Here is a 23,255-nt window from a genome sequence, read left to right as displayed (position 1 = left end):
TGCACTGTGTGGAGCAGTGCATTGAGCAGACCTGAAGGGCATTTATTCAAAGATGAGTAATGGCGTGGAGTCAGAGCTAATGATGATGTAGCCATTAGACAGAGACAGTGCTCATCCATCAGTCTGAACGCTTGGAAGGCTGGCATGGAGGGCTTCTGCTGCTGAGCCCCTCTGCCTTGTGGCAATGAAGCAGCAAGTCCATCAGCACTGGGATGTGGCTATCTGTGTCTCCTAACTTCAGAGGATAATGGAGCTCTTTGTGCTCCCAAAACTTACCTTGTGTGGTGCTCGCCTTGTGACAACCATTAGTCAGACCAATTAAACTGTTCCAGTGGCTGCAAGAAAGCAGCCCACCGTTATTTTGTTGACCTTTTCTTCTGTGTGTGTTTTTCGTACTTGACATCCATCCAAAGCAGAGCCTGTCCTGCTTGGTAATGGAGTGTCTGTCCTTTGTATGGAAAATCTTACCTGCTTCCTGCTGGGGGAAGGATACAGAGCAATGAGGAGGCTGGGGAGGGCTGAACAGCAGGGGGAAAGTAAGAAATAACCTTATTTTAAAGTGATAAAAAGGTTATGCGGCAGACTTCTGGGTTCCTGTTCTGCTAGTAATTCATTTCTGGGCAATTGAATGCGTTATTCTGCATCACCTCTCCATCTGTCAAGTAGTGACCGTTCCTGCTGTGGTGGAAATGGGAAACTTAAAGTTTGGACTGCACTTCAATCTCTGAATAGAACGTGCTGCTCCTTGTGTCAACGGTAACTTTGCACTGATGTTGAAGATAGGAAGAATGGATGCTGTCTGGTGTTGTCTGAGGGGATGGGACCTTGAACCCTTCCCTGTGCCCACTCGCTGCCCTGCTACATGGCACATGGGCTCAGGAGATGTTTGCAGGCTGCAGTGTTGGTTCCCAAGCTGGACCCACATCAGCTGGCATGCTTCTAATGCCTTACTGCACTTGGGTATGTTTTATGGCACCAGGTCCTGCCCAGTTCTCTGCATTGCTTCTTTCATGCTGCAGGGCATGTCTGAGTGCTGCCTTTTGCAAGAAGATCTGGTTTTCCAATGGCATTTCTTAACACTTTGTTTGCCTTCCCTTGTTGGTGTATCAGCATCCCAGGCAGCAGAGCACACAGGGCTGGGTGCAGAGCTGGAAGTGAAACATGGAGCCTGTTTGAAACCCATGGCACATCCCATCCAGAGCAGACTACTCAAATTTATGGAGCTCTGCCTTCTCTCTAGGAGTGAGAACAGCTATACTTTTCTGCTTAATGGTTTTTAATCTTCACGTAAGATTTGGGTAGGCATATTTATATATGGATTGGGGAGGAAGGACTCGCAGACGGTACAGCTGGGACGAATTAGGAGAAAATGATGGCCGTAATGATTTGAGGTACTGCGGAAAATAGATGTGTGTGCTGTCAGGAGTGGACGAGCTGAGCGAGGCAAATTGCAGGAGGAGGCAGGTTGCTTCTGGAGGCAGTCGGTGCCATGGCTGGGATTCGTGGTTTATGGGGTCAGTGGTGTGATCTGGGAGCAGGCTGGGGGCCCATCAGTGTCTGAGTGCTGCTTCTCCTGCAGCTCACTGTCATTGAAGCACAGTGTGATTTTTTTGTTGCTGTTGTTGTTTGGAAATGTGCTGACTTGATTAATACAGCCTGATGCACACCAAGCTGTTCCCCATAAACTCAGCCCTTCCCCCACCTTCTCTTCTCATCCTTCATTTGTTTCTGAATGGTTTCTTGCATAAAATTGTCCCTGTAAAAAAGAAAAACCAAACAAGTGCCAACCCCCCTGTAAATATATTTTATTCCACGTGCTCTTGTTTGCAAAGTTGGGGTTTTGTGTATAATGATCTCAGACCACAGAAAGGTGGAAAGGACCATGAGGACAAGTGATGCTTCCCAGTGATGCCTCAGGTTGGACTTTATCTTCAGCCATGATGCTGCACGTTGGGAAGGCAAAACTTAAAGTGGGTTTTGTCAGTGTGATTTAAGGGGACATAGTCAAGCATGATTTAATGACACATAAAACGCCTCTTACTCTGATGTCCCATTGATCTAAATGAGAGACAAAGCCGTAAGGGCTCTGTATCTTTTTGCTATTAATCCATGATATTTTGATATAAATCCTGCAGGCAGGTGCCAGGCTCCGTTAGCTGAAGAGAGCAGGATTTAGTGAGGAAAATGTCACTGTGTAACCTGTGCTAATTAGCTACAGGTGTTGGCAAGCAAGCGTTATTCTGTGGCTTTCCAAATGGAGTGTTCCTCATCTGGCACGGGGGGAACAAGATCAGCTGCAGACAACTTGATGCTTTTCCAGTTTGAGGTATTTCCTGAGTTACAGGGTCTGGTGTTGCCCTTGTATTCCTAAATGGCCTTTTGGTAATGATGGATGACTGGAAGTTGGCAGATTTATATTACAAAGAGGTGCTGGACTTTGACCCTATGATGACAGTGTCTCCAGAGGGGGTGTTGATCTCACTGTCACCATATTTACATTTAGAAGTTTTCAAAGTGTTTGCAGTTGTTGTCTGAGAAATCCATCCCTTGTGGGCTGGGAGTGGAGCAAACAGCAGATACAGAGAACATGACCTTGTTTTTATCCAACGTGCTTGTTAACTAAAGAGGAATCATAAAGAACTGTGTTTCTGTGAAAATCTCTGTCTCCAGTGTCTCTTTTTGGAGCGCAGAGGATGCCTGCTGTTGCCTAAGAAACACCCAGCACAATTAAATACAGAGTCATTGCTGGGAAGTCAACGAGCTTGAAGCTGCTCTTGGATATCAGTTCTGCATTGTTCTGTCTTTGCTTACCTGGGCAGGATTTAGTTGGTAAACTCACACTGCAATTCTGTGAACACTGTTGATGTTGCGTGGCTAATCCAGCTTGAATGGGGAGAGGGAGCAGAATGGCTCGTTTTCTTGTTCTTCCCTCAAAAGCATTTATTGTAGGGGAAACTGACAAGTTTGGTTGAGTTGTTTAAAGTAGGGAAGCTGTTGCTGGCTGGGGTGCAGGCTGGAGGGGGAAATGGGAACACCTTGTACCTCTCTGCCTCTGGTACCACCTCTGACACCAGAAATGTGCCCGAGCAGATGCTCAGCTGTCAAACCAAAGCTGGAGTTAAACGATGACTTCTGAAACCCAGAGAGGTGATCACAAAGCTTTGGTTTAACCTGCACCGACTGTGAAGTATAAAGACCCCAGTTCAGAGCGGCGCCCTGCTGGGATGCTTCAGAGGGAGAAGTGTGTTCAGAAGAATCTATAAAGAGAGCTAAAACATAGATTAAAACTATTTAAACGTGGGTTGTTTTGTATTCGTTTCTTACCAAGGCAGATGGGAGGAAGTTCACAAGTGTGGTTTAAGAACTAAGCTCATTTCTGAGCATCAATTAATCTCAACACGGAATAGCAAAGCGGAGCTTCCTTTTAAATGGGAAAGGCTTCCTCTGTTCTGGCAGCTGTGTCCCTATGGACGTATGGATGTGCAAGCACAACCTCAGCTGAGCAAGCTGTGTGTACCCTGCCATGGTGAGCCAGGAGGATGCTCTGAGGTGCTGCCATCTCTTCCTGTGCAGTGCTGATGAAGTCACACCTAGGCAGCTGCCTGCTCTGTGTCTTAAATGCTGCACATCAAAAGCATTCCCAGCACTGAGTGCTGCAGCGTGCTCTGCTAACCTCATCTCTTTCTTTCCCCTTTGTGCTTCAGGTGCAAAGAGCTGAAGTATGGCAAGGACCTGCCCCAGATCTCCATCATCTTCATCTTCGTCAACGAGGCGCTCTCGGTCATCCTGCGGTCGGTGCACAGCGCTGTCAATCACACACCAGCCCACTTGCTGAAGGAGATCATCCTCGTGGATGACAACAGTGATGAAGGTTGGTGCTGGGATGTGGGGCATCAGAACAGGAGGGGGTTTGATTTCCTCACGGCTCAGATTTGTGTTTTTTCATATGGCAACGTTTTCAGGCTTGGATTCCTCCCAGGTTTGTTTTTTCCAGTGTTCAGTTGGATAACGTCATTAAGGCAGTTAAAACCTCATGAAGACCAGCAAGTGGTTGTTGCTTTGATTGCCACCTTCATTTGCATTGCGTGCTTTTGGTATTATATAAAAAACAATAATAATAATAATAATAATAATAATAGACACGGGCTGTGGATTCTGTGATGAGAAAGGAAGAACAGGGAGGGCACAGGATGAGGAGAGCTCATTTCCAAAGGAAGTCTGAGAGGTTGCTCTTCTGTCTGCAGTGAGATGAGATGGTGTGCAGCGAGCGACTCAAGCCTGTAAAAATAGGCTCAGATATCACAGTAATGAGCACCATAGAAAGCTGATGAATTATAATTACCAGTAGAAGAAACAAGAGGCCAGCTCCTCAGCTGATGAAAATCACAGCAGCTCTAATGCTGAAGCTGAGGTGACGTTCATTGGTGGGATTTCAGAGCTCAGATATCAGTTTGGATATTGAAGAGAAGGTGCTTGTTACCTCTTGTTGTGGTATTGCCTGGTTTGCAACGTCGAAATGAGACGGTCCTTCTCAAAACTGTGAAAAAAAAAACCTCAAAAAAAGTGCTTCTGTCCTCAAAAGCCTTCCAATGGAAGTATGAAAGGAGGGCAGGACAAGGAACAAGGAGATGCTGTTATCCACCAGGGCTGGTTGATAATGTTGGAGCTGTGCTGCTGAGTCTTTGTAGGCATCGTAACAAATGAGATTTTTAAGGGGGGGATTTGAAGGAAGATAATGAGGTAATGTGGCAGATGTTTATGGAGAGTTCCTCCCAAGCGTATAATAGCGTAAATTTCTTTCTATAAAAGAAATGATACAAACTAACACATATCTCTTGGACCTGTGCATTTGCTCTCTGCATCATCAAGGAGTTTCAATGACAGCAAAGAAATATTAATGGCCATAATATTGTCATATTAATTTGCATTAATGGTAGGAAGTAATTGTGAGCAGCGATAGCAACATCTTCCAGTTGATGCTCCAGATATTGCAAACAAAGTCATTATAATAAATGGATTTATCTCTACGGGAAAATAATTACAGGAAAATAGATTCTCATGAGCTCTCAGGCTGTGGGGTGGTGTGTTTTGTACGGGAAAGCATTTTTCACATGCAGTAAGAGAAAAATATAGGATGGGAATACATATAGGTGTCATAGAATCACAGAATGGCTTGGGTTGGAAGGGACATGAAGGATCATCACATTCCAACCCCAACCAAGACCCCTGGGATTTCCAGGTCAGCTTCACCTTTTGGAATCAGTCACAGGGCTGGAGGTGAGCGCTGAGTGTTGTAGCGCCATTCAGAGAACAACGCTGCAGAACGTAAAACTATGCAATGAGAGATGAAAAGTTAATAAACACGGGCGTTCGGATTCTTTGTGAGCTGCGAGGAGATAAAAGATACAAATCTATTGCAATGGGAAGAAATCCCTTCTTGAAGGAAGAAGCGTGGGGAGTTGTAGTTGGAGCCCCTTTCCCCCCTGAGCTGCGTGTCACGCTTTGTAAAGACTTTTTTAGAGGCTTCTTTTGTTTGTTTGTTGCAGGGGTGTGATCGCCAGGTGGGCGTGCAGGTTGTGTTCAGCACTGATAAGGTGTTTCCCAGCTTGTTGGAAGGATGCGGCCGCGTGCCCCTGAGATGCTGCGTTATCTCACGTTTGCACACTTTGTCTGAGTGACTCTTAAATCAACACCTGCTTTTCTTGTGCTGTCTGTCTTCTAATGTTTGTTATCTGGGGTAATATCTCTTTGAAAAGCAAACTTCTTGGTATCAAAGGAAACCTTTGGATGAAAGGCTGCTCGGAGCAGCTGGCTGCACCCAGGGGTGCGTGCTGTGGGTTGCAGTTTAGCTCGGTGCAAGGCATGAGCTGTGGTTTGGTGAATCACTTTCTTGTTTTGCAGCACCACCAGCGGTGTTCGTGTGCTCCCCTGGGAGCTGACTCACATGTGTTGGGGTTTAGAGAACAGAATTAACAAACTTCTAAGAAGCTGAGTCTTATCTCAGCTTTTCCTGGACGTCGTTCTCACCTGAGTCCCTGCTCATTCCAGTTGCTCTATGGAAAAGTGCATCTTTTTAATGTGCTTCCTTAATGTGCCACCAGGTAGGTCCCACCTTGAGGGGAATTGTGGAGGTCCAGGCAGGATTTGCAGCATGAAACACAGAGCAGTGGATGTTCCTTTGGCTGCTTCAGGGCTGTGACACAGCTGCTTGGAGTGGCAGCCAGTAGCTCTGTCTCTCTGGCAGGTCTATTTCCCAGAAGACTCATGTAGGTGACAAAACACTTTGCAATACATAACATAAGTCATTGCAGCTGACAGCTGGAATTTTTAATAGAGCAACAGGTCTATTGGATTCTACTTTCTTGGACTCGCCTTTCAGTGAAGATCAATACAGACAGATGGAGAACAAAAGGAAGGATTGAAATTGAACCTGCTGGCATTTTCAGTTCAGTTTCTTTCTGCAAAACTTCCCTAGAACTGTCTCGTGCAGTGGCAAAGACCAAATGTTCACAGATACCTCAATGGGCAGGTATTGATTCCATCCTTAACGAATAAGATTCAGGAATGATGTGGGTGTGCTATGCAGGAGCACCCCTGGAGGCTGACCCATGCAGATACCCCATGAGCACATGGACTGCACAGACACTGCTTTGATAAGGATGAGGGTGAGTGGGGCATCCGCTGCTCTGCTCCCACCATGGCTCCTTTTGATTGACTCTTTGTATCCAGAGTTTTTTTGCTGAGCTCTATATCATGCTGAACTGCTCGCTGGTGCAGTGTGCTGTGGATAGTTCTATTTTCAGCAATGAGCTGATATGGGCAAAAACACTGCAAGTACGTAGCATAAGGCAGAGGCAAGGAGAACAGTGGCCAGATGCTTCCTCCCTTGATGTAGCTTATATTAAGTGCTGAAAATAGCAGGTTCAAAGGCCAGATTGCCAGTTTGAGGGAAAGTTGACTCTATTAAGCAAGGATCTTGGCAGTTCCCCTGTAGTGGAAGTCACTTAATTCCTGGCATACTATTTCAGCCCTTCTAACCTTCCTAATATAGCTCCGGGACATGCTGCGGAGGTGCAGGAGTTAGAGATGAAGCACTTCTGAAGTTGGTGATAAATGAAAAGGTTTGCTGCTGCCAACCTTAATGCAGCAGTGCTCCGGATCCCAGCCTGGATCTCTGCCTTCTGACAGCTCACCACATCCAAAGCCCAGCCCACCACTGAGCTGCTCACTGTTCACTTGTTTGGGTGCTGAGTGCATGTCTCTTAATCCCCAAAGTGCTCTGGCATCGTGCTTACACCTGCTGAGCACTGTGTGTTGTTCCTCTTTGCAGTTCCCCCCTAGTTCCCCCCTGGTTCCCTACATCTGTGCCCTCCTTCGAGCTGCTCAAACAGTTCCCAGCGACGTTTCTCCCTCTTTCCCCTCAATGACAGAAGCTTAAAATTCCAATTTGTTGAAAGCAGTTTTAATAGTTCCATCCAGCCTGCAATGCCATGGTCTGCAGCATTAATGACAGTGAGACACGAGAGGCTGTGCTGCGCTTCTGGGGCTTCATCTGCCAGTGAGTCTGCATCCCTGTCTCCTTAAAACCATTCAGAAGAGTTGTTGTCTCCATAAAACACTGGTTTTTCTCTGAGTGGCTCGGCATGAAATGGAAGTTGCTGAGTTATGTGTGTATGTGGTGCAGATGCTTCGAGTTGAGGAAGGGGCTCATTTGCTTTATTCTTTTTATTCCCATTTCAGCATAAAAGAGAAATGAGACTTTGGGGAAATTGGTGTGTGAGGGGAACTGTGCCAGTCTGAAGGAAGCACATGTTGTGTGCTTGGGAGAAAGAAGGCTTGGAGGGAAGGGGAATCGATGCTGCTGTATCCTCTGATGGTGTCCCAGGCAACGCAATTAAACAATCTGCGGTTCCAATGAGCATAAGACACAGAGGACAAAGATCTTCCACGTAAAGCCAAACCCTCCTTAATTCTATCATGGTCCATTCAACATCAGGTTTGACAAATGCAAAACAGCATTAACTCAATGGAAGGTAGTTTTAGGTGAATACATCCTTTCCAGCGGTGGTGTCAGGGTGCAGGGGGTTACATTAGGTGACAGCTTTGCAACTTTTCATTGGGTTTCTGATGCTTCTCCCGACAGAGGAACTGAAGGCGCCGCTGGAGGAGTACGTCAATAAGCGCTACCCGGGGCTCGTGAAGGTGGTGCGCAACCAGAAGAGGGAAGGTCTCATCCGAGCACGCATCGAAGGCTGGAAGGCGGCCACCGGCCACGTCACAGGGTTCTTTGATGCCCACGTGGAGTTCACTGCTGGCTGGTAGGTGCTTGGCTGGGAGGTCTCAGTGTGTGTTTGTGGTGGGATGTTGATGTGGAGCAGCCTGTTGCTTTGTTAGGGTGTGTGAGAACGTTGCCACATGCACATTAATTTTGTCTTCCTTCAGTGCTGAGTGGTCACTAATGGGATACGTTGGGATGACACAAGGAAGGTCTTATTTCTATCGATCATTATCGCTCTTGTTTACTGTCATCATTTCCTAGTCCCTCGTTTGATGTTTCCCTGTTTCTCCCTCGCTTCTAGTTTGTTTTTCACATTGATTTCCAGTTCTCTTAGGCCTAAGAACTTCAAGTTTAAAAAAGAAAAAGCCCAGACAGCGGGGGATTGAAAAAGAAAGCATTTCCCACATTCTTGCCCTTTGCAGCTGGATCCCACTGAGGGAGGCTGATGTCTTAGATTGATTTGTTTTCTTCTGCAGCTAGAAATAAGTGTAGAGGCGCAGAAGCAACAGAAGGTGTTTCATAAGGACTCTTTTCCAGAGAGAGCTGAAACGTGTGGGTTCAAGTGGCTGAGGTTTCTGTGAGTCTGGATGGTGAAAGGAAACCGAGAGTGATTTTTCTCTCCAACCATGTGCCAAATAAATGGCCCATGGTTAGGAAACTAGATGTAGAGGAGACTAACTTGTCTCTAATTTGAACATGAAGAAACATCCACTACAAAAATGCTTCAACAGCAGCGCAGTTCTAAGCAGTCATTGGAGTTTTTGTAATAGCAGCGTGTCAGAAGAGTGTATTTAGGAGTCATTGCTGATGTTGATATCTGTATTCCCAGCTAAACATTCTTCAGGTCATTACGTCTCCACACATGCCTTTATTGGTATACTGAGGCAATTTACTGAACCCTTGAAATGGCTTTTGTAAGGGGTGGAGAGGGAGGGGTTCTGCAGCAAGGACTCAGCTCTAGCACTGCGTAGCTGTTGCTGTTCTTCTATGGAAAAAGTCTCCAGGTGGTCATCGAGTGCCTTCTCTGTGTTGTTCTGCCTGCAGAGTCAGTCCATGCTGCAAATCGGGCCCTTAGTTGATGGTTTGTCTGATTTCTTTACTACCTCAGTGAAGACACTGAGAAAGCTCAGTTTAAAAACACAACAATTTTGGTAATTAAAAAGTTCTGAGTGTGGAATTACTGATTAACAACATTTGGGCTTTTTTTTTTTCTTTTAAGCAAACATACCAGAGAAAACAATGTTCTGCCTGTGCAGGAAAAGATAAGGTCCACTTTCAGAGCTTTCATTCATTTCAGCAGTTTAATTCCTTGGTTTGTGGAAACTGTCTTTTGCTTCTTCTGCTGACCTCGGCTCACCCATGGGTTCTCATAGGAGCAGTCAGTGGTGCAGAGTGCTGGAGTGCCCCTGACATGCAGGGCTTTATCCCTGTCTCCGCTCACAGCCCTGCACAAGGGATGTGTTCAGACAGGGAACCCTGCTGAGTGCAAGCACTGCAACCTCCTGCTGCATCTCCCTGGTGTCTTGGCAGAACCTTTTAGAAACAACCTTTAATCCTGGCCGTGTAAATGTGTTCTCTCTGCATGTGATTCCTGTGCTGATAAAAGCAGGGGCAGCAGGGGCAGTAGGGCAGAGGCTGGGCTGTTGCAATGTGGGATTGCTAAGTATCTCTTTGAACTCCTCTGGGTGGGTTTTGCTGTATCTCTTTGCTGCCGTGGTGCCTCTTCCAAATGGCAGCAAGAGGTGCTGACCTTCTATTTACCGAATGGTGACAAGATGCTTATTTCCTTACCCTTAGTTAAGCATACAAGCTGTATGAAGGCAACAGCATCCACATGCAAACTGGGGAGTAATTAAATTTCTTCCTACGTTGCTTCTTTTTTCCCAGGGCTGAGCCGGTGCTTTCACGAATTCAGGAAAACCGAAGGAGAGTCATCCTTCCCTCCATAGACAACATCAAGCAGGACAACTTCGAGGTGCAGCGTTACGAGAACTCAGCCCACGGGTACAGCTGGGAGCTGTGGTGCATGTACATCAGCCCCCCCAAGGACTGGTGGGACGCCGGGGACCCCTCGTTGCCCATCAGGTATGTTGCATGACCTGCTAGGTGTGCTGTAATAGGGCAAAACATGGGAAGAAGAAGTGAGAAGCCAGCTTAGAGAGGCTGGGTGCTCAGAGAGGCTGTTGTGTTGTAATACATCCATGTGAACAGCTTTGGGAAAGGGTATTTGGCCATGGTGTGCAGAAAGCCTGGGAGCTGTGGGTACTGTGTAGGTTTGTACAGTCTTATGTTTAACTGCACATGATGGAGTTGCTTTATTTCAATTACAGCATTCAGATTTTGGAAATCATGAGGGATGAGGTGATTATTGCTGCATAATGAACTGAGTGTGAATTCATGAAATAAGGGCACTGGGTGTTTTGAATAAAAACTGCAGCTCCTTTCAGGGCAGAGTTCGAACAAACAAAGATATTGTTTTGCAAACCCTGGAAAAAATAGGTCTTAAGCTGTTCTTACACCAAGCTCTGAGTACCTGGCACCTCTGAAGTGTTGTTCCTGCAGGCTGCAGGTGTGGAACAAGTCCATTTGGGTGACGTATAACAGCAGGAGGAAGAAGAGCAGCTCGATGCATTAGGTTGGGCTTGCTTTTTGTACAGAGGTCAATTATTTCCTCTTGACAGCCCCCAGATACCTGAAGTGTAAGGTGGGCATTGCTGCCTCTCATGTGGAGTGTGCAGGACGGGCACAGGGGCTGTCAGAGGGCAGTGCCTCCACTTCTGTAACGGAGCCAACAGCCTCGTGGTGATGCTGAATAATTCAACAACTTAGTGAAATAACGTTGTTAACGTGTGCTGGGGGAATGGGTTATGAGAGAGATGAATGGGCAGTGACCACAACAAAAAGCTGATGAAAAATACCCGTCTCATTGCATTCTGTTGTGCGACCAGAAATAAATGACTGCGGTTATTTTTTTGTCACCCGGTGCTATGAAAACTGTGCACTTTATGGCAGTGTTTGCATGAATGGGATACCAGTGCGCTACTCCATGTAATTATGCATGGGAATAGAGGGAACTTTGAAATGATAATTTGCAAAGGTACATTAGTTTTATAGCGACCTTTTAGGATAAAAGAGTGGGGGTGGGGGAAAGAAAGGCAGTTTATTCCTTTTGTTTGCTTTGGTTTTATACCATTGGTGCACGGGGATCGTGGCAGCATCAAGAGAAACTCCCCTGCCCAAGACAGGGTCTCCAATGTACCCCTACCAAACCCTCAGCAGTGGAAAGTGGAGCCAGACAGCTGTGGGAACACACTGGCAGGCAATTTGCTCTCATGGTTGATTCATAAGATATAATTATCCAGGCAAAGAGTGCTGATGGCACGAAACTCATCTAAAATATGGCCCAGTCTCAAACTGGTTCCAGGTTCATGCTCTATCCAATGATTTTTCCCACAAAAGCAGTCTCTTTTAATGGCTAGGAGGGATGCTGGTGTAATACCTGGATTCTGTAGTTCATCTTCTGTGTTATTTTTTTCCTATTAACGTTTAAAATTCTGATACATGAGGAGACCCTCAATCCCAGCACTGTGCCGTGCTTGCATTTCATAACTAGACTCTCCTTTGCCAGGCTTATGGGCTTTTCTGACTACTTCTGCCCAGAAGATAAAACTGTGATTATGGCACAACCTGTCACATCTAAATTAGCACTCATAGGAGAGGCAGGCAGTAAGTGATGTTTTAAACAGTCATCATGTAGATCCTTATCTGCATCAGCATGAGCTCCCATCACAATGGTTGAATTTTCTCATTCAGACGGTGTCAATGTGTGTATATAGAATCACAGAATAGCAAAGGTGGAAAGGGACCTCAGGAGACCATCAAGTCCAACCCCCCTGCTATATAGCAGTACCCTACAGCAGGTTGCACAGGTAGGTGCCCAGGTCTTGAAAATCCCCATAGGAGACTCCAGCACCTCCCTGTGCAGTCTGATCCAGTGCTCCATCACCCTCACCCTAAAGCTGTTCTTGTTTGTATGGAACTTCCTACATTCAAGTTTTAGGTCATTGCTCATCCAATCACTGCACACCACTGGGAAGAGCCTGGCATCATCCATTTGCCTCCCATCTCCCTTTAGATCCTTAGAAATGTCAGATCCCCTCTCAGTGTTCTGTTACCTGGGCTGAACACAGCAGGTTACTCAACCTTTCCTCATATGGGAGGCTTTCCAGGCCCTTTATCCTCAGGGCAGAGCAGAGGGGAAGGATCGCCCAGCAGGGTGGGAGCTGCCTTTGGTGCTCCCCATTGATGCTTCATCTCCCACCTGGCAGCCTGTGATTTTAGGGGGCTTCTCAGTAAGGAGCCTCCCTGCTGCTGCAGCGCTGCTGGTTCATTTCTGCCTGACTCATTTCGTTGGTGCTGCGTCAGGTTTTGTCAGAAAGCAGCTTTGAAGAAATTGCTGATATCTGCGAGATTTCTGGCTGGAATTGCTGATTTCACTCCAGATGCAAGACTCGTGATTTATAATTACAGATGTGACACCTCAGTGGCTCTGGGGGTCTGATTCAGGAAGGCAATTAAATGCACTCTGGCATCTTTCTTTCTTCAAGAAACCAAGAAAGCAGGTAGAGACTTGAGGACGAGGACATACCTGAGCATAGAAATCAGGCTCATCCCTCTTTTCTACCAGCAGCAGTGCATGTGATCTTGGTTGCTTGGTTGGCAGGTCCATCGAGAGCATTATGGATAGAATATAATGCATTTGTTGGCTTTATATTTGTATTTTCTGCACTTGCCTGGTGGACTGGCTCAGTCTGAGAGGTAAAAGCAGTGCTGAATGGCTCTGTTAGCTGGCAAGCCCCCTAATGTGCTGGGACTGAAGGAGTCCTTGGGTGGCTTCAGAGATGACAGATGTGTGTTTGCAGGCATGTGGAGTCCAGCTGGGAAGCAGCAAGCAGGTTAAATTGGGCTTTGGATGAGGTTTTGCTGCAGCTGTTTTATGTGGTACTTCATCTTTAGTGGTGTTGGAAGACAAAAGCTCATTTAATTAGTATTAAGATCACTGTGAGGAGGAAATTGGTTTTGAGAGTTATGGATTGTAAAAGAACAAAAAAGCTGGTGATTTTGAGTGGTGATTTTTGTTGGTTTATTTTTTCCTAATGATGAAAATAATTTGAATTAACCCACCCAATTACCTGTTATCTCAGCCTCAAATGCTAATGAGTTTGCATTGCGATGTACTTAGGAAAGAGAGGACTCGTCGTGGTTGTGTAAATGATGCTGAGGTTGAGGTGGGGAAAAAACTGAGGGCTTTTGGATTATTGAATATGACACACAAGTGGAGAGAAGGTGCCTAATTGTGCTGCTCAGCAAAATGCTTGTGGTGTTTATTATAAACTGTCCCCTCTGTCACAAACTGCAGAGTTTTGTGTGTGCTGCTGGGCAGGGAGCAGGTACAAGCATCTTTCCATGTGAACGTCTGTAAATCAAGCCCATGGTGTCTGTGCTGGGGTTGCTGGAGCCTCCTGCATCCAGGTACATCACTCTTAAGGTCACTCCTGAGTGACACAGGTCAGCACAGAGGCCTCTGACAACTTGCAAACAGCCCAGCAGAAGAAAGCAAGGGACTTTTATCATCAGTATTTAATTTGGGGCAATCTTGTTTGGACCTGTGTTCCAGGAGAGGGACGGCTGAGGTCAGAATCCTCATCTCAATAAACTTTGCCATCCATCTCTGGATTGAATTACAACTGTCAAGTGCTTTACCGGCTTCAGAAAGTAGTTTTGCAGGAAGCTTTTTAGTCCTATCAGTGCGGGTTTGCTTTTAGATGCAACGTTTCATCAGTGGCCCAGATTTTGACTGGGGATGCATTGGGGAGAAGCACACCTCGACTCACTGCGCTGTAAGGACTGTCAGCAGAGCGCTGATTTTCAGCCCTCCAACTTCACAGGGATTCCCCACGGTGTGAGAAACCTGTCGTGCCTTTTTTATGATGGATTCTCTGACTCTGGTCATTTTGAACGTTACATTATTTAGTGCCAAGTATGAAAGAAGGGCTCCTAATCATTTGTCATAGTGTCAGGTTTTACAAGACGAACAGACTTAAGTTGCTGCCTGAAAAAGACTATAAAGCTTTTGCTGAGGGTGCACCTGGGATTTAAGCATATGTGGGTGGTTTGCAGCAGCCCGTGTGTGTTAGTGCTGCATCAGGATGGGTTTTAATTTCCCAAGAGCTGTCGTTGTGATGGCGCACGTTGGCTGCAGTGAGGAGCTGGCTTGACTCACTGCAATGGGAGGTGAGATTTCTGCCATAGACCAGGGGTTGGGGCTCTGCAGGCTGTGTGATTCTTCTTCAAATGGGAGGAAAGAAGCTGGAAGAAGAAAGGGTGGGGGAGATGGTGGGGTCACCATCCCTACAGATGTTCCAGAACTGTGGAGATGTGGCACTATGGGACATGGGCAGTGTTGGTGGATGGTTGGACTGGATGATCTTAGCCATCTTTTCCAACCTTAATGATTATGATGCTCCTGAGCATCCTGATTGATGCTACTGTAGGTGCTGGTGTGTGCCTCTGTGCAGTGAATGGGCTTATGCTTGGTTGGCTTGGCCAAGTAAGCATCCGAAGGCAGTATTTGAGAACCTCCAGGTAGGTCGTTTTGGAACACAGAGGGGGAATCTGGGTGCTGGGCAGGACTAAGCAGCTGCTCCAGAGAAGATGTGCATCTCCTGGCATGGAAGAGCCCTCCCTCAGTGCAGCACAACATGGTTGTTCTTTACATTGAAACCACCTCTCCATGCAAAACTGAAGGTATAGTAACGTAAGGCATTTCTATGGAGAAAGAAGGTTGGCCGTGCTGGAGAAATTTGCCTTTGTGTTCTTAAAGCTTCACAGAGGAGAAGTATTTTGATTAAAAAGGAGGGAGGTTGGGGGGGGGAAGCAAAAAAGCATGGTCCTGATTGAAAAATAAAGAAATAGATGCACGAACAGAACTTTTAATCTGAGCCCTTGTCACAAAAACAGCCTTTATTGATGTCAGTTGCTTTAGAAAAGGGAAGAATAAACAGGATTTGGCCTTTAGTTTGTGAAGGGTTTTGATTTTTCGGAGGCATTAAAGAGACAGAAAAGATGGGTATTGAATTATTTAACAATTGCTAGTAAAATTAAGCCTCAGTCAGCCTGCTTTCACTGAAATAATCTTATGAATAAAAACAAAACAATCTGGGGCAACAACAATACACAGCAGAGCTTCTATCCCGCTGGCTTAACTGTTTCAGAGTAGTCCATGAAGTGGTTTTGCAAGTCAGAGCCAAGCAGAGCTTTTTCTGTGGTCTCCCATAGGAGGTGGCTGTTGCTGCTGGGTGATACCGATGGCTTTTCTTTCTTTACATCTGAAAGCGAGGGCAAAAATAGGCAGAAAGGACTTGGGGGAATTGGCCCTTTGAGTTTCTTTTTTCTTTAGCAGATGGCATTTAAGTTGATTTATTGGCTAAAGCCAATTTATTCTCATTAAGCAGGAAGTTTTTAATGACTTCTGAGGTGGGTATTCAAAACGAAGAGGCGATGATCCAGGCGGGTGACAAAACATAGCAGCCCTTCATCAGACAAGACTTAAAAGAGTGTTTGAGAGCAAGTGCTGAGGGCTATGATTTTCTTTCATGTGCGCTTTCATTCACTGTCCCTTTCAGTCAGTGGAACGTAAATAAGCATAGTTTAAATTAAAGGAAAAATAGATCCTTATTATCATATCCATCAGTTGGAGCAAGGAGGATCTGATGCCAGCGAGCTCCCAGCTGCCTCTGCTTGGGAGTTTGGGGGTTTGCAGAAAGGCTCCAACCCAGTGTGGTTCAGCACTACTGTGCTGGTAGTCTGAATTCAATCTGCTAGAGCTTAAATCTCCAGATGCTTTCCCAGTAAAGCATGTACACGTGGGTGTGTGCAATGACTTAACATGTTCATTGGCCAAAATGTGCCTTGTGCATCGGACAAAAAACCTGCTTTGCTTCCAGTCCCAAGGTAACTCTTCCAAGGAAATGCGAGGCTAGGAGTAGCTTTTGCTCTGCTTAGCGCTCCGGCTGGAGTCTTTCCCTTGATTTGACAGTTGAAGAAGGCTGTTTTTTCTGTGCTGGGCATCTTGGTGCTTAATGAACACCTTTCTCAGATCTAATTGCCTTGTAGGGGCTGTTGAGCTCCTTAGAAGACGAGCAGGTATTTCCTAATGAGCAGTCAGGCTCAAGGTGTTCTTAACATGATCTGATGAGCATTCGCTTCTTTGCTCTGATTTACACCTGGGTGAACTCATCATTTTTTGTGTTTATTTGTTTTTAATTTTGGGGAACAGCACTGAAGCAAAGAAATGGGGTGGCTGGAGGTAGGGCCATGCTCTGAGCTTGTCTGCCCTGGAATAGCAGCCCTGCAGCCCATCCTCACCCAGTGTTAGTGCTGTCCTTAAAGTTATAGGCATGGAGACATGGCTCTGTGGCCACTGGTCAACAAATGCAGTGTTCCCTCTGTGATGTTGCTGCTGGAAGAAATTGTGGTTTTAAGGAAAGAGAAGCTCACAGTATGGATTGTGACTTACCGGTGGGGAATTGAGCTCTGAGCAAAGGATGAGCTAAAAATAAAGTGGGAAGATGAAGGAAAGGAGAGATTCCAGTTACTGTTGGAACAGAAGTGAGAGATGGGGGAAGCAGATGGCTGGCTTGCTGCTAACCACAGTTGATTGTTCCAGCTGATTTAGGGATGGGCACACTTAGGTATTGCCAAGGAAACCTGCTTGAGTGTTCATGAAGACAAGGATAATAAAGGATTAGTAGTTCTGCTGGGCTGTGACACAGGGCTGACGGCCTCTTTGTGTCTGGGACGTGAAGCAGCGATCAGGTAAAATACATCCAAAGTGCTGTAAACTGAGGAGTGCTGCAGCCCTGTTAGTCTGCAGGGCTGTACAGTAGAGGCACGCTTTCCATTTTAGCAAGAAATAGCCTTGCAGAAAGACAATGCAGCGTGACTGCTTTCTTTCCACTGAGTTTGCTTGCTTCTCTTGCTGATTTATAGTTAGCTTAGTCAAGAAATTCCTGCATGCCTAGTAAAATGGGTTCATTTTTAACTGCGAGGGAGCATTTGCTTTATATACAGCAGTTTCTTTTTGTGCTTTTGTGAAATAGGCCGTAACAAAGAAATAAATCATCATAGCATTATTAAATTAAAAATAAGCCTAAAAAACCGAGCAGTGCCGCCAGCCAAGGTTAAAGTTGGTTCAGGAGATTATAGTTTCATCATTCCTTCCTCCCGCTCTTTGCTTAATTTGGTACTTAAACGAACTTAATAACCATTTCAAAGATATGTACACCCAGCTGCTTTGGAGAGCAGGCTCCTGGTCCTTGTGTTCTTATTCTGGGTCACACACATCGTTAATGTAGTAGAACTGTACTCCTAGATGCCACCATTTATTTGGATGCAAAAGCATTATGCTTGCTCAGAGCAGGGATTAACACGGAGTTTACCTGTCCTCTCAAAAAGGCAGAACAAGGTGTTTGGATTCTATGGGCAGATTTTGGGTTGATTTTTGTTTACTTGCACATGAAGGGAACAGAATGACAGCGTGCTTTGGAGGGAAGCTTAGCACCAACAGGCAGCTCAGTGCTTAGCAGTCATAGGGGACACGTTGGCCAAGGGCTCCGGGTGCGTGGTGATGAGCTGTGGGGGATTTAGAGAAATCTGTCCAAGAATGTTTTATTCCTCACAGTCGGTCTAATCCAAGAGACCTGAGCTGGCGTTTCCAGCAGTTTTGCCTTTCAGAAACATTTTATCCCTTGAAAAGCTCATCTCTAATTACTCTGCACCTCCGTTCCTGTCGCTTAAATAAAGGTGGTGGCTTTTTTCCTCTCTTGTTTGCTTAAAGTGCGAGGTGGGGAAATGCTCGAGCACATTCCTCACTGCAGGGCTTGAAGAGAGGGGCTGAAATGGGGCTGAATGTGAGCTCCATGGCGAGGTGCTTTGCTGAACCCTGGCACTGTTTGTAATGGCTTTCGTGCGGCTCCTTTTGCTATTTGTTTGCCTTAATCTCATTCAGTTGTCTGGATGCCATTGCTAAACAAATGAGATGATAATTAGCATAGCAACATCAGAGGAAGTTGATTTTCCATCTATAATAAGGCTGATGATAATTAAACATGCATGACCTCATTGGATTGAATATGAATCAATTAAAATTAAAGCTGGCTGGGAATTATTTTTCTCCCGTGATATTCTTTTTTGGAGGCAGCAGGAGCAGTATAACGAGTCCTATTGAAATGAGTTGGAGCTGCTTTGCACCCTCAGCATTTAGAACTGACAACATTGTGGTGCTCAGTGGGTGGACTGTTCAGTGGGTCTTCCCCAGCCTGGTGCAAACCTTCATTTCAATGAAGTTTTTTCACTTTAGGGGGTAAAAAGTGGTGAAAAGGAAAAGGCTTCAGCTGTCTCAACCCGGAGCAAATGTGTGTGGATGCTTTCCGTGTGCAGGGAGGCACATTCTGCACTGCGCTGTGGCCAACGGGGCGCATAAATTACCTTTATAACGCGTTTTAATTTCCTGTGCATGAGTGAGCGTCACAACGGAGCGGTTTCTTTTGAAGGGAGATGATTTATTTAAAGGCAAAGTGGAGGGATGAAATGAGAAGAGAGTTGGTGACCCATCCGGGAGCTGGTGATGTGCTCCCCTGCACCCATGGGCCTGAAGGGGCTCCCCTGGAGCACAGCTGGGAAGGTGGATTGAATTCCTTCTTTTTGCCCTTCTTTTCTTTCCCACCCCCAATATGAAGTTGTGACACTGCAGTTCTTGCAGCCAGATCTGCCTATGGCTTTTTTTTTCCCATTTGTTTGGGGTGGTTTTTTTTTAGAGCTGTGACATCTCATAACTGGCAGCAAGATGCAGCCTGGTTTAGTTCAGCCACTGACCTGGAAAATGGGAAACCAAAGCCTGAGTAGTCCCAGGTCACTGTTTAGCATTTTGGAATATGCTTCCAGGCCCTTCAGTTGGAGCGCTTCTAATCTGTATAATTTATCGAACATGAGCAGGGCTTGAAAGCAAAATGCAGCCGCTCTCTTGCTGTGGTGAGGATGCACTCTGCTGTTAGGGAAGCTCTGAGGTCAGCTCCTCCTCTGGCTCCTTGATGTCCTGGTTGAATTTCCTGAACAGTGAGTTATTCTGTGTGTTTACTGTGGGATGGATTCATCTTTTGGTCCTTTTCCACCCTCCCCCAGCAAGTAGATGAGTCAATCCCATTGCATCTTGCATCCAGCACTGAAGAAAAGAAGATGCTGAAATACTGCTTTTCTCACCTTTCTGAAGAATTTTCTTTCAAAGTAATTTTGCTTCTTGGCCACCGTCAGTCCATGGTAACACATGGTGTGTGTGGTGGGAGGTGGCTGCTTGGAGGATAATTACAGTCCCTTGTGCTGCCTGGGTTCTGCCAGCTGACTCCAATTGAGATGGGGACGTTTATGATCCAGATTCCCAGGTCACAAGCTCATTTCTTGCTGGGTTTGTCTCGTTTGAGTTTCACTGCTGCAGGAATGGCTAAACCCAGTGTGATTGCTGTGCTTCCTGCTATCTGTATGGACTTAGCTGAAATTAGAGGGACTACTGTGTGCAGGCATCAAGGAAACAGGTTATTGCAGATGCAGAAACCACCAGCTGAGTGCAGATGAAAGCTCCATAAAATGTTAAATCATTCTGTTTCAAATGTGTTATCTTGCCATGTGCCAGCCTCCACCTGCCTGTCTTTCATTTGGGCCTTTTCTGTGCATGGCATTTCAATGGCTTTCCAAAGCTCTTTCCAATGGCTTTCCAAAGAAGGAAAGAGAGTCCATATTTCCATTTGGAAATGCCTACCTGTTGTGGGTATGGGGGCATCTGTGGCCAAGGGGTGGATGTGTTCTCTGTCCAGTTCCTTTTCAATGTGCAGGTAAGAAGCTTCCTTTGGTTGCAGAAGAGCTTTGCTGTTGTCTCATGGTGTCTGTGAGGCAATGAGGTGAGTCCAGCAGGGTTTGCTGGGTTGCTGCCATTAGGTGTAACCTGATGACTGTCCGTTTGGTGGCTTCTGAGGTGGAGGAGAACAGAGCTGACTCAACTGGAAGAGATCTGCAGTGCAAGTGTTTGGGAGAAGGGAAAATCTATTTGAGCTTGTAAGCTGAATAAGCTTTGATGCAGGAGGTGCAGGGAGATGGTGAGGGCAGCATCATGCCTGGCGTGCTTATGATCAAATTGTGTTTCAGACTTGGAAGAGGAAGTTAAACGTGTCCATTTGAAGCGGATATTGATAAAACATAATGAGTTTGATTGGAGTTCAGGGCTTCTTCGGGCTGGAGATGGCAGCCTGATAAAAGGACAAGGTTTAGCACCGGGGCCTTTTACTCTTCATTAGGACAAGCCTTGGAAACAAGCTCTTCCTTTTGCCTTCTAATGGCACTATCAAGGCCAGTAGCAGAAAGGCAGGATGCAAGTGGCTGCTGTTGCCCAAGATGCTATTACAATTAGAGTAGTCCCTGAACCTCATCCAAACTTACAATGTAGTATCAATTCAGGTTAAATTGGGAAACTGAGCAGAAAATTGCTGTCTGGTATTTGGAGTGTTTTTTTGCATCTTAACATTATCTGATATTGGATCATTATGTACTGATGCAAAATGGCAACAAGTAATAGCACAGCACTGCAAGTAATGACACTGGGACGTAAGAGAAGGAAATAGGGAGTGAAATTTAATTCCTGATGTGGTTTCATGAAATAGAAGTCAACTCAGGTACACACTTGTTCAGATTAAATATAATGATCTGTGGCTGCAAGCGAACTCCGAGGGGAATGCATATCTATAAGTTGGGTGAGCAGGGGGAGAGTTGCTATGGAAATACAACCAGTGTCGTAGTTGCAGCACGTTGCAAATGGCTCGTGTGTCATGGCTCATTTTCCAGTGGAAGTGGGGGAAGACCAGGAATTAAGGAGAAATGTCTTGAAGTGTTTGCGGCAGGACGAGCCTGGGATTGTGCAGGGATGGCACATCATGAGATGGAATTTCTGCATTGGGAAGGGGAGGCTGGCAGACTGCCTGCTGCTTCTGGGTGCTTTGCATTATTGCCTTGAGTGGAGGATTTCTTTTATGTGTACTCTTAGGAAACAGCTTCTGCACAATGCGTTGGGCTTTCCCTAAGTTTTGGCTTCCCGAGCCTTTGGCAGCCCAGATCCTTTCCCCTGGCTTTTGTTCCTTGATTCATTTGGTGGCCCTGCCTGTGGCAGGAGGGTCAGAATGTGTTGGTCGTAGGGGTCCCTTCCAAACCAAACCATTCTGTGATTGCCACAAGGAGACCCCCAGTGTCTGCAGCAGGTTTGTTTCCTTGCAAGGTGCTTGCAGTGTGCCCTATGGTCCAGAAGTATTGTTTGCTCCAGTGCTTTAATTGAGAACTGCTCACTGTTGTGTGGACTATAACATCGACATTGCAAATAGGGATGGAGTCCTGTTTCGGACTAATCCCACCCAGGTGTAACCAAGGGGCAGATCTCCCAGACCTGCAGCAGCTCCGGAGTCTACTTTATTTTCTGAAGCTATTCTCCTTAAAATTAAGAGTAATTTCTCTTTTCCTCTTGATGTATTTCATTTAGCAGCAAAGAAAGGCTGCAGAAGAAAATTGAGCAGAGTTTCCCCTGAATTCAAAAACACCGTAGTGATAAATATGGTTCTAAATAAACCTCCTTGTAGTCACAAATCAATTAATCTTTTTTTGCCCTTACTCTCCATCCTAAGGATTTACTTTCTCATTGAGCTCTTGCGAGCTTGTGCAGTATACCTAATTCTTCACCTGGATAAATAACCAGTGGCATTTTTATTCTAAAGCAAACTGGCTTTATCTTTTTTGCTGTGTACAAGCAAATGGAAAATAACCTTCATTTATTTTTATATATTTTTTTAATTTATTTATTTATTTATTTTCCCCCAGAGCAACCTCTTGTGATTTGTGGCTTAGAATAAACAGGAGTTCAGGGCCCAGCTCTCAGCAGCAGCACACTTGTCTTCTGAAGTCAAGGGGTGGCATCACTCTGCTTTAGCCCCTTGGTCAGCAAACATTCCTTATGTAATGGCACACTGTGGGTTCAGATGGCAAGAGCTGTCCCACTAATGTGGATAAGGCTGGCCGTCTGTGCACTAGCTCTTCACACATCGCCTTCCTACATTGGATTTGCAGGTCTGAACTCCACCCTTGTTCCCTGCCAACATCAGGGTAGATGCAGTAGGGAATGGTAGCTAACATTGCACTTGAAACTTCAAAAATGATGAGTAATTCCAAAGGTCTTCTATATGACCAACTTATTACTAGATTTGAGCTTTTATTACTGTGCAGCCTATTAGCTGCCTCGGCAGAATGGGGTTTTCAGTTCTTTTTTTTCTAATGACTTAGGTTTTATGAGGTGGCTTTGAGAAGGAGGTCATCATCCTCATCCTCATGGCTTTTTGGTCTCATTTTTATCCAGCTGGTAAAGGTGAGGGATGCTGCAATGCCCCACTTTTCCTTGTGCACAGAAGGGGAAGCCAAGGAAAGTCAGCATGACATTCTTTGTGAGTGCAAAGGTTTGCTTTACAAAAGTATGGCAGAGAGTTTGGAGCACAGATTGTGGCACCACTTGCTTTTAGCCTTACAGAAATGTTTCTAAGAGGATGGGGCTCAGGAGCGGGAAGCTGGAATTTGGATTGCAGAGTTTTCCTTTCATCCCTTGTAGATGCCAAATGTTGATGAGTTCTGAAATCCTGAGAAATGGAGGTATTTAAAGTCTCTGACAGGCTCTTCTGCTCTAAAAGATTTTCTCTCATTAACAGCCAACATCAAGGATGCTTCTTGAAAAGCAGAATCTTCCCTGTATATAAGTACAGTGGCCCATTAAATACCTTGCTTCGTTTGTATCCCGTGGTTGATGAGGACAGGATTTTCTTTCTGGGCTTTTAGTGGGAGA

General features: G+C 45.7%; 1 protein-coding gene across 1 annotated transcript in view; it reads left to right on the top strand.

The window, feature by feature from the left end:
* Positions 1–23,255, top strand: part of GALNT17 (polypeptide N-acetylgalactosaminyltransferase 17) — a 127,476-nt gene that overhangs the window by 36,809 nt on the left and 67,412 nt on the right. The window contains exons 3-5 of the mRNA XM_015880996.2: positions 3,705–3,871; positions 8,144–8,318; positions 10,166–10,363. Of these exons, the coding sequence (XP_015736482.1) occupies positions 3,705–3,871; positions 8,144–8,318; positions 10,166–10,363 (540 nt within the window). The remainder of the gene's footprint in view (positions 1–3,704; positions 3,872–8,143; positions 8,319–10,165; positions 10,364–23,255) is intronic.

The sequence above is a fragment of the Coturnix japonica genome, chromosome 19 (assembly GCF_001577835.2).
Source record: "Coturnix japonica isolate 7356 chromosome 19, Coturnix japonica 2.1, whole genome shotgun sequence".
In the NCBI taxonomy this organism is placed as follows: Eukaryota; Metazoa; Chordata; class Aves; order Galliformes; family Phasianidae; genus Coturnix; species Coturnix japonica.
This window is presented reverse-complemented; position numbering and strand designations above follow the sequence as displayed.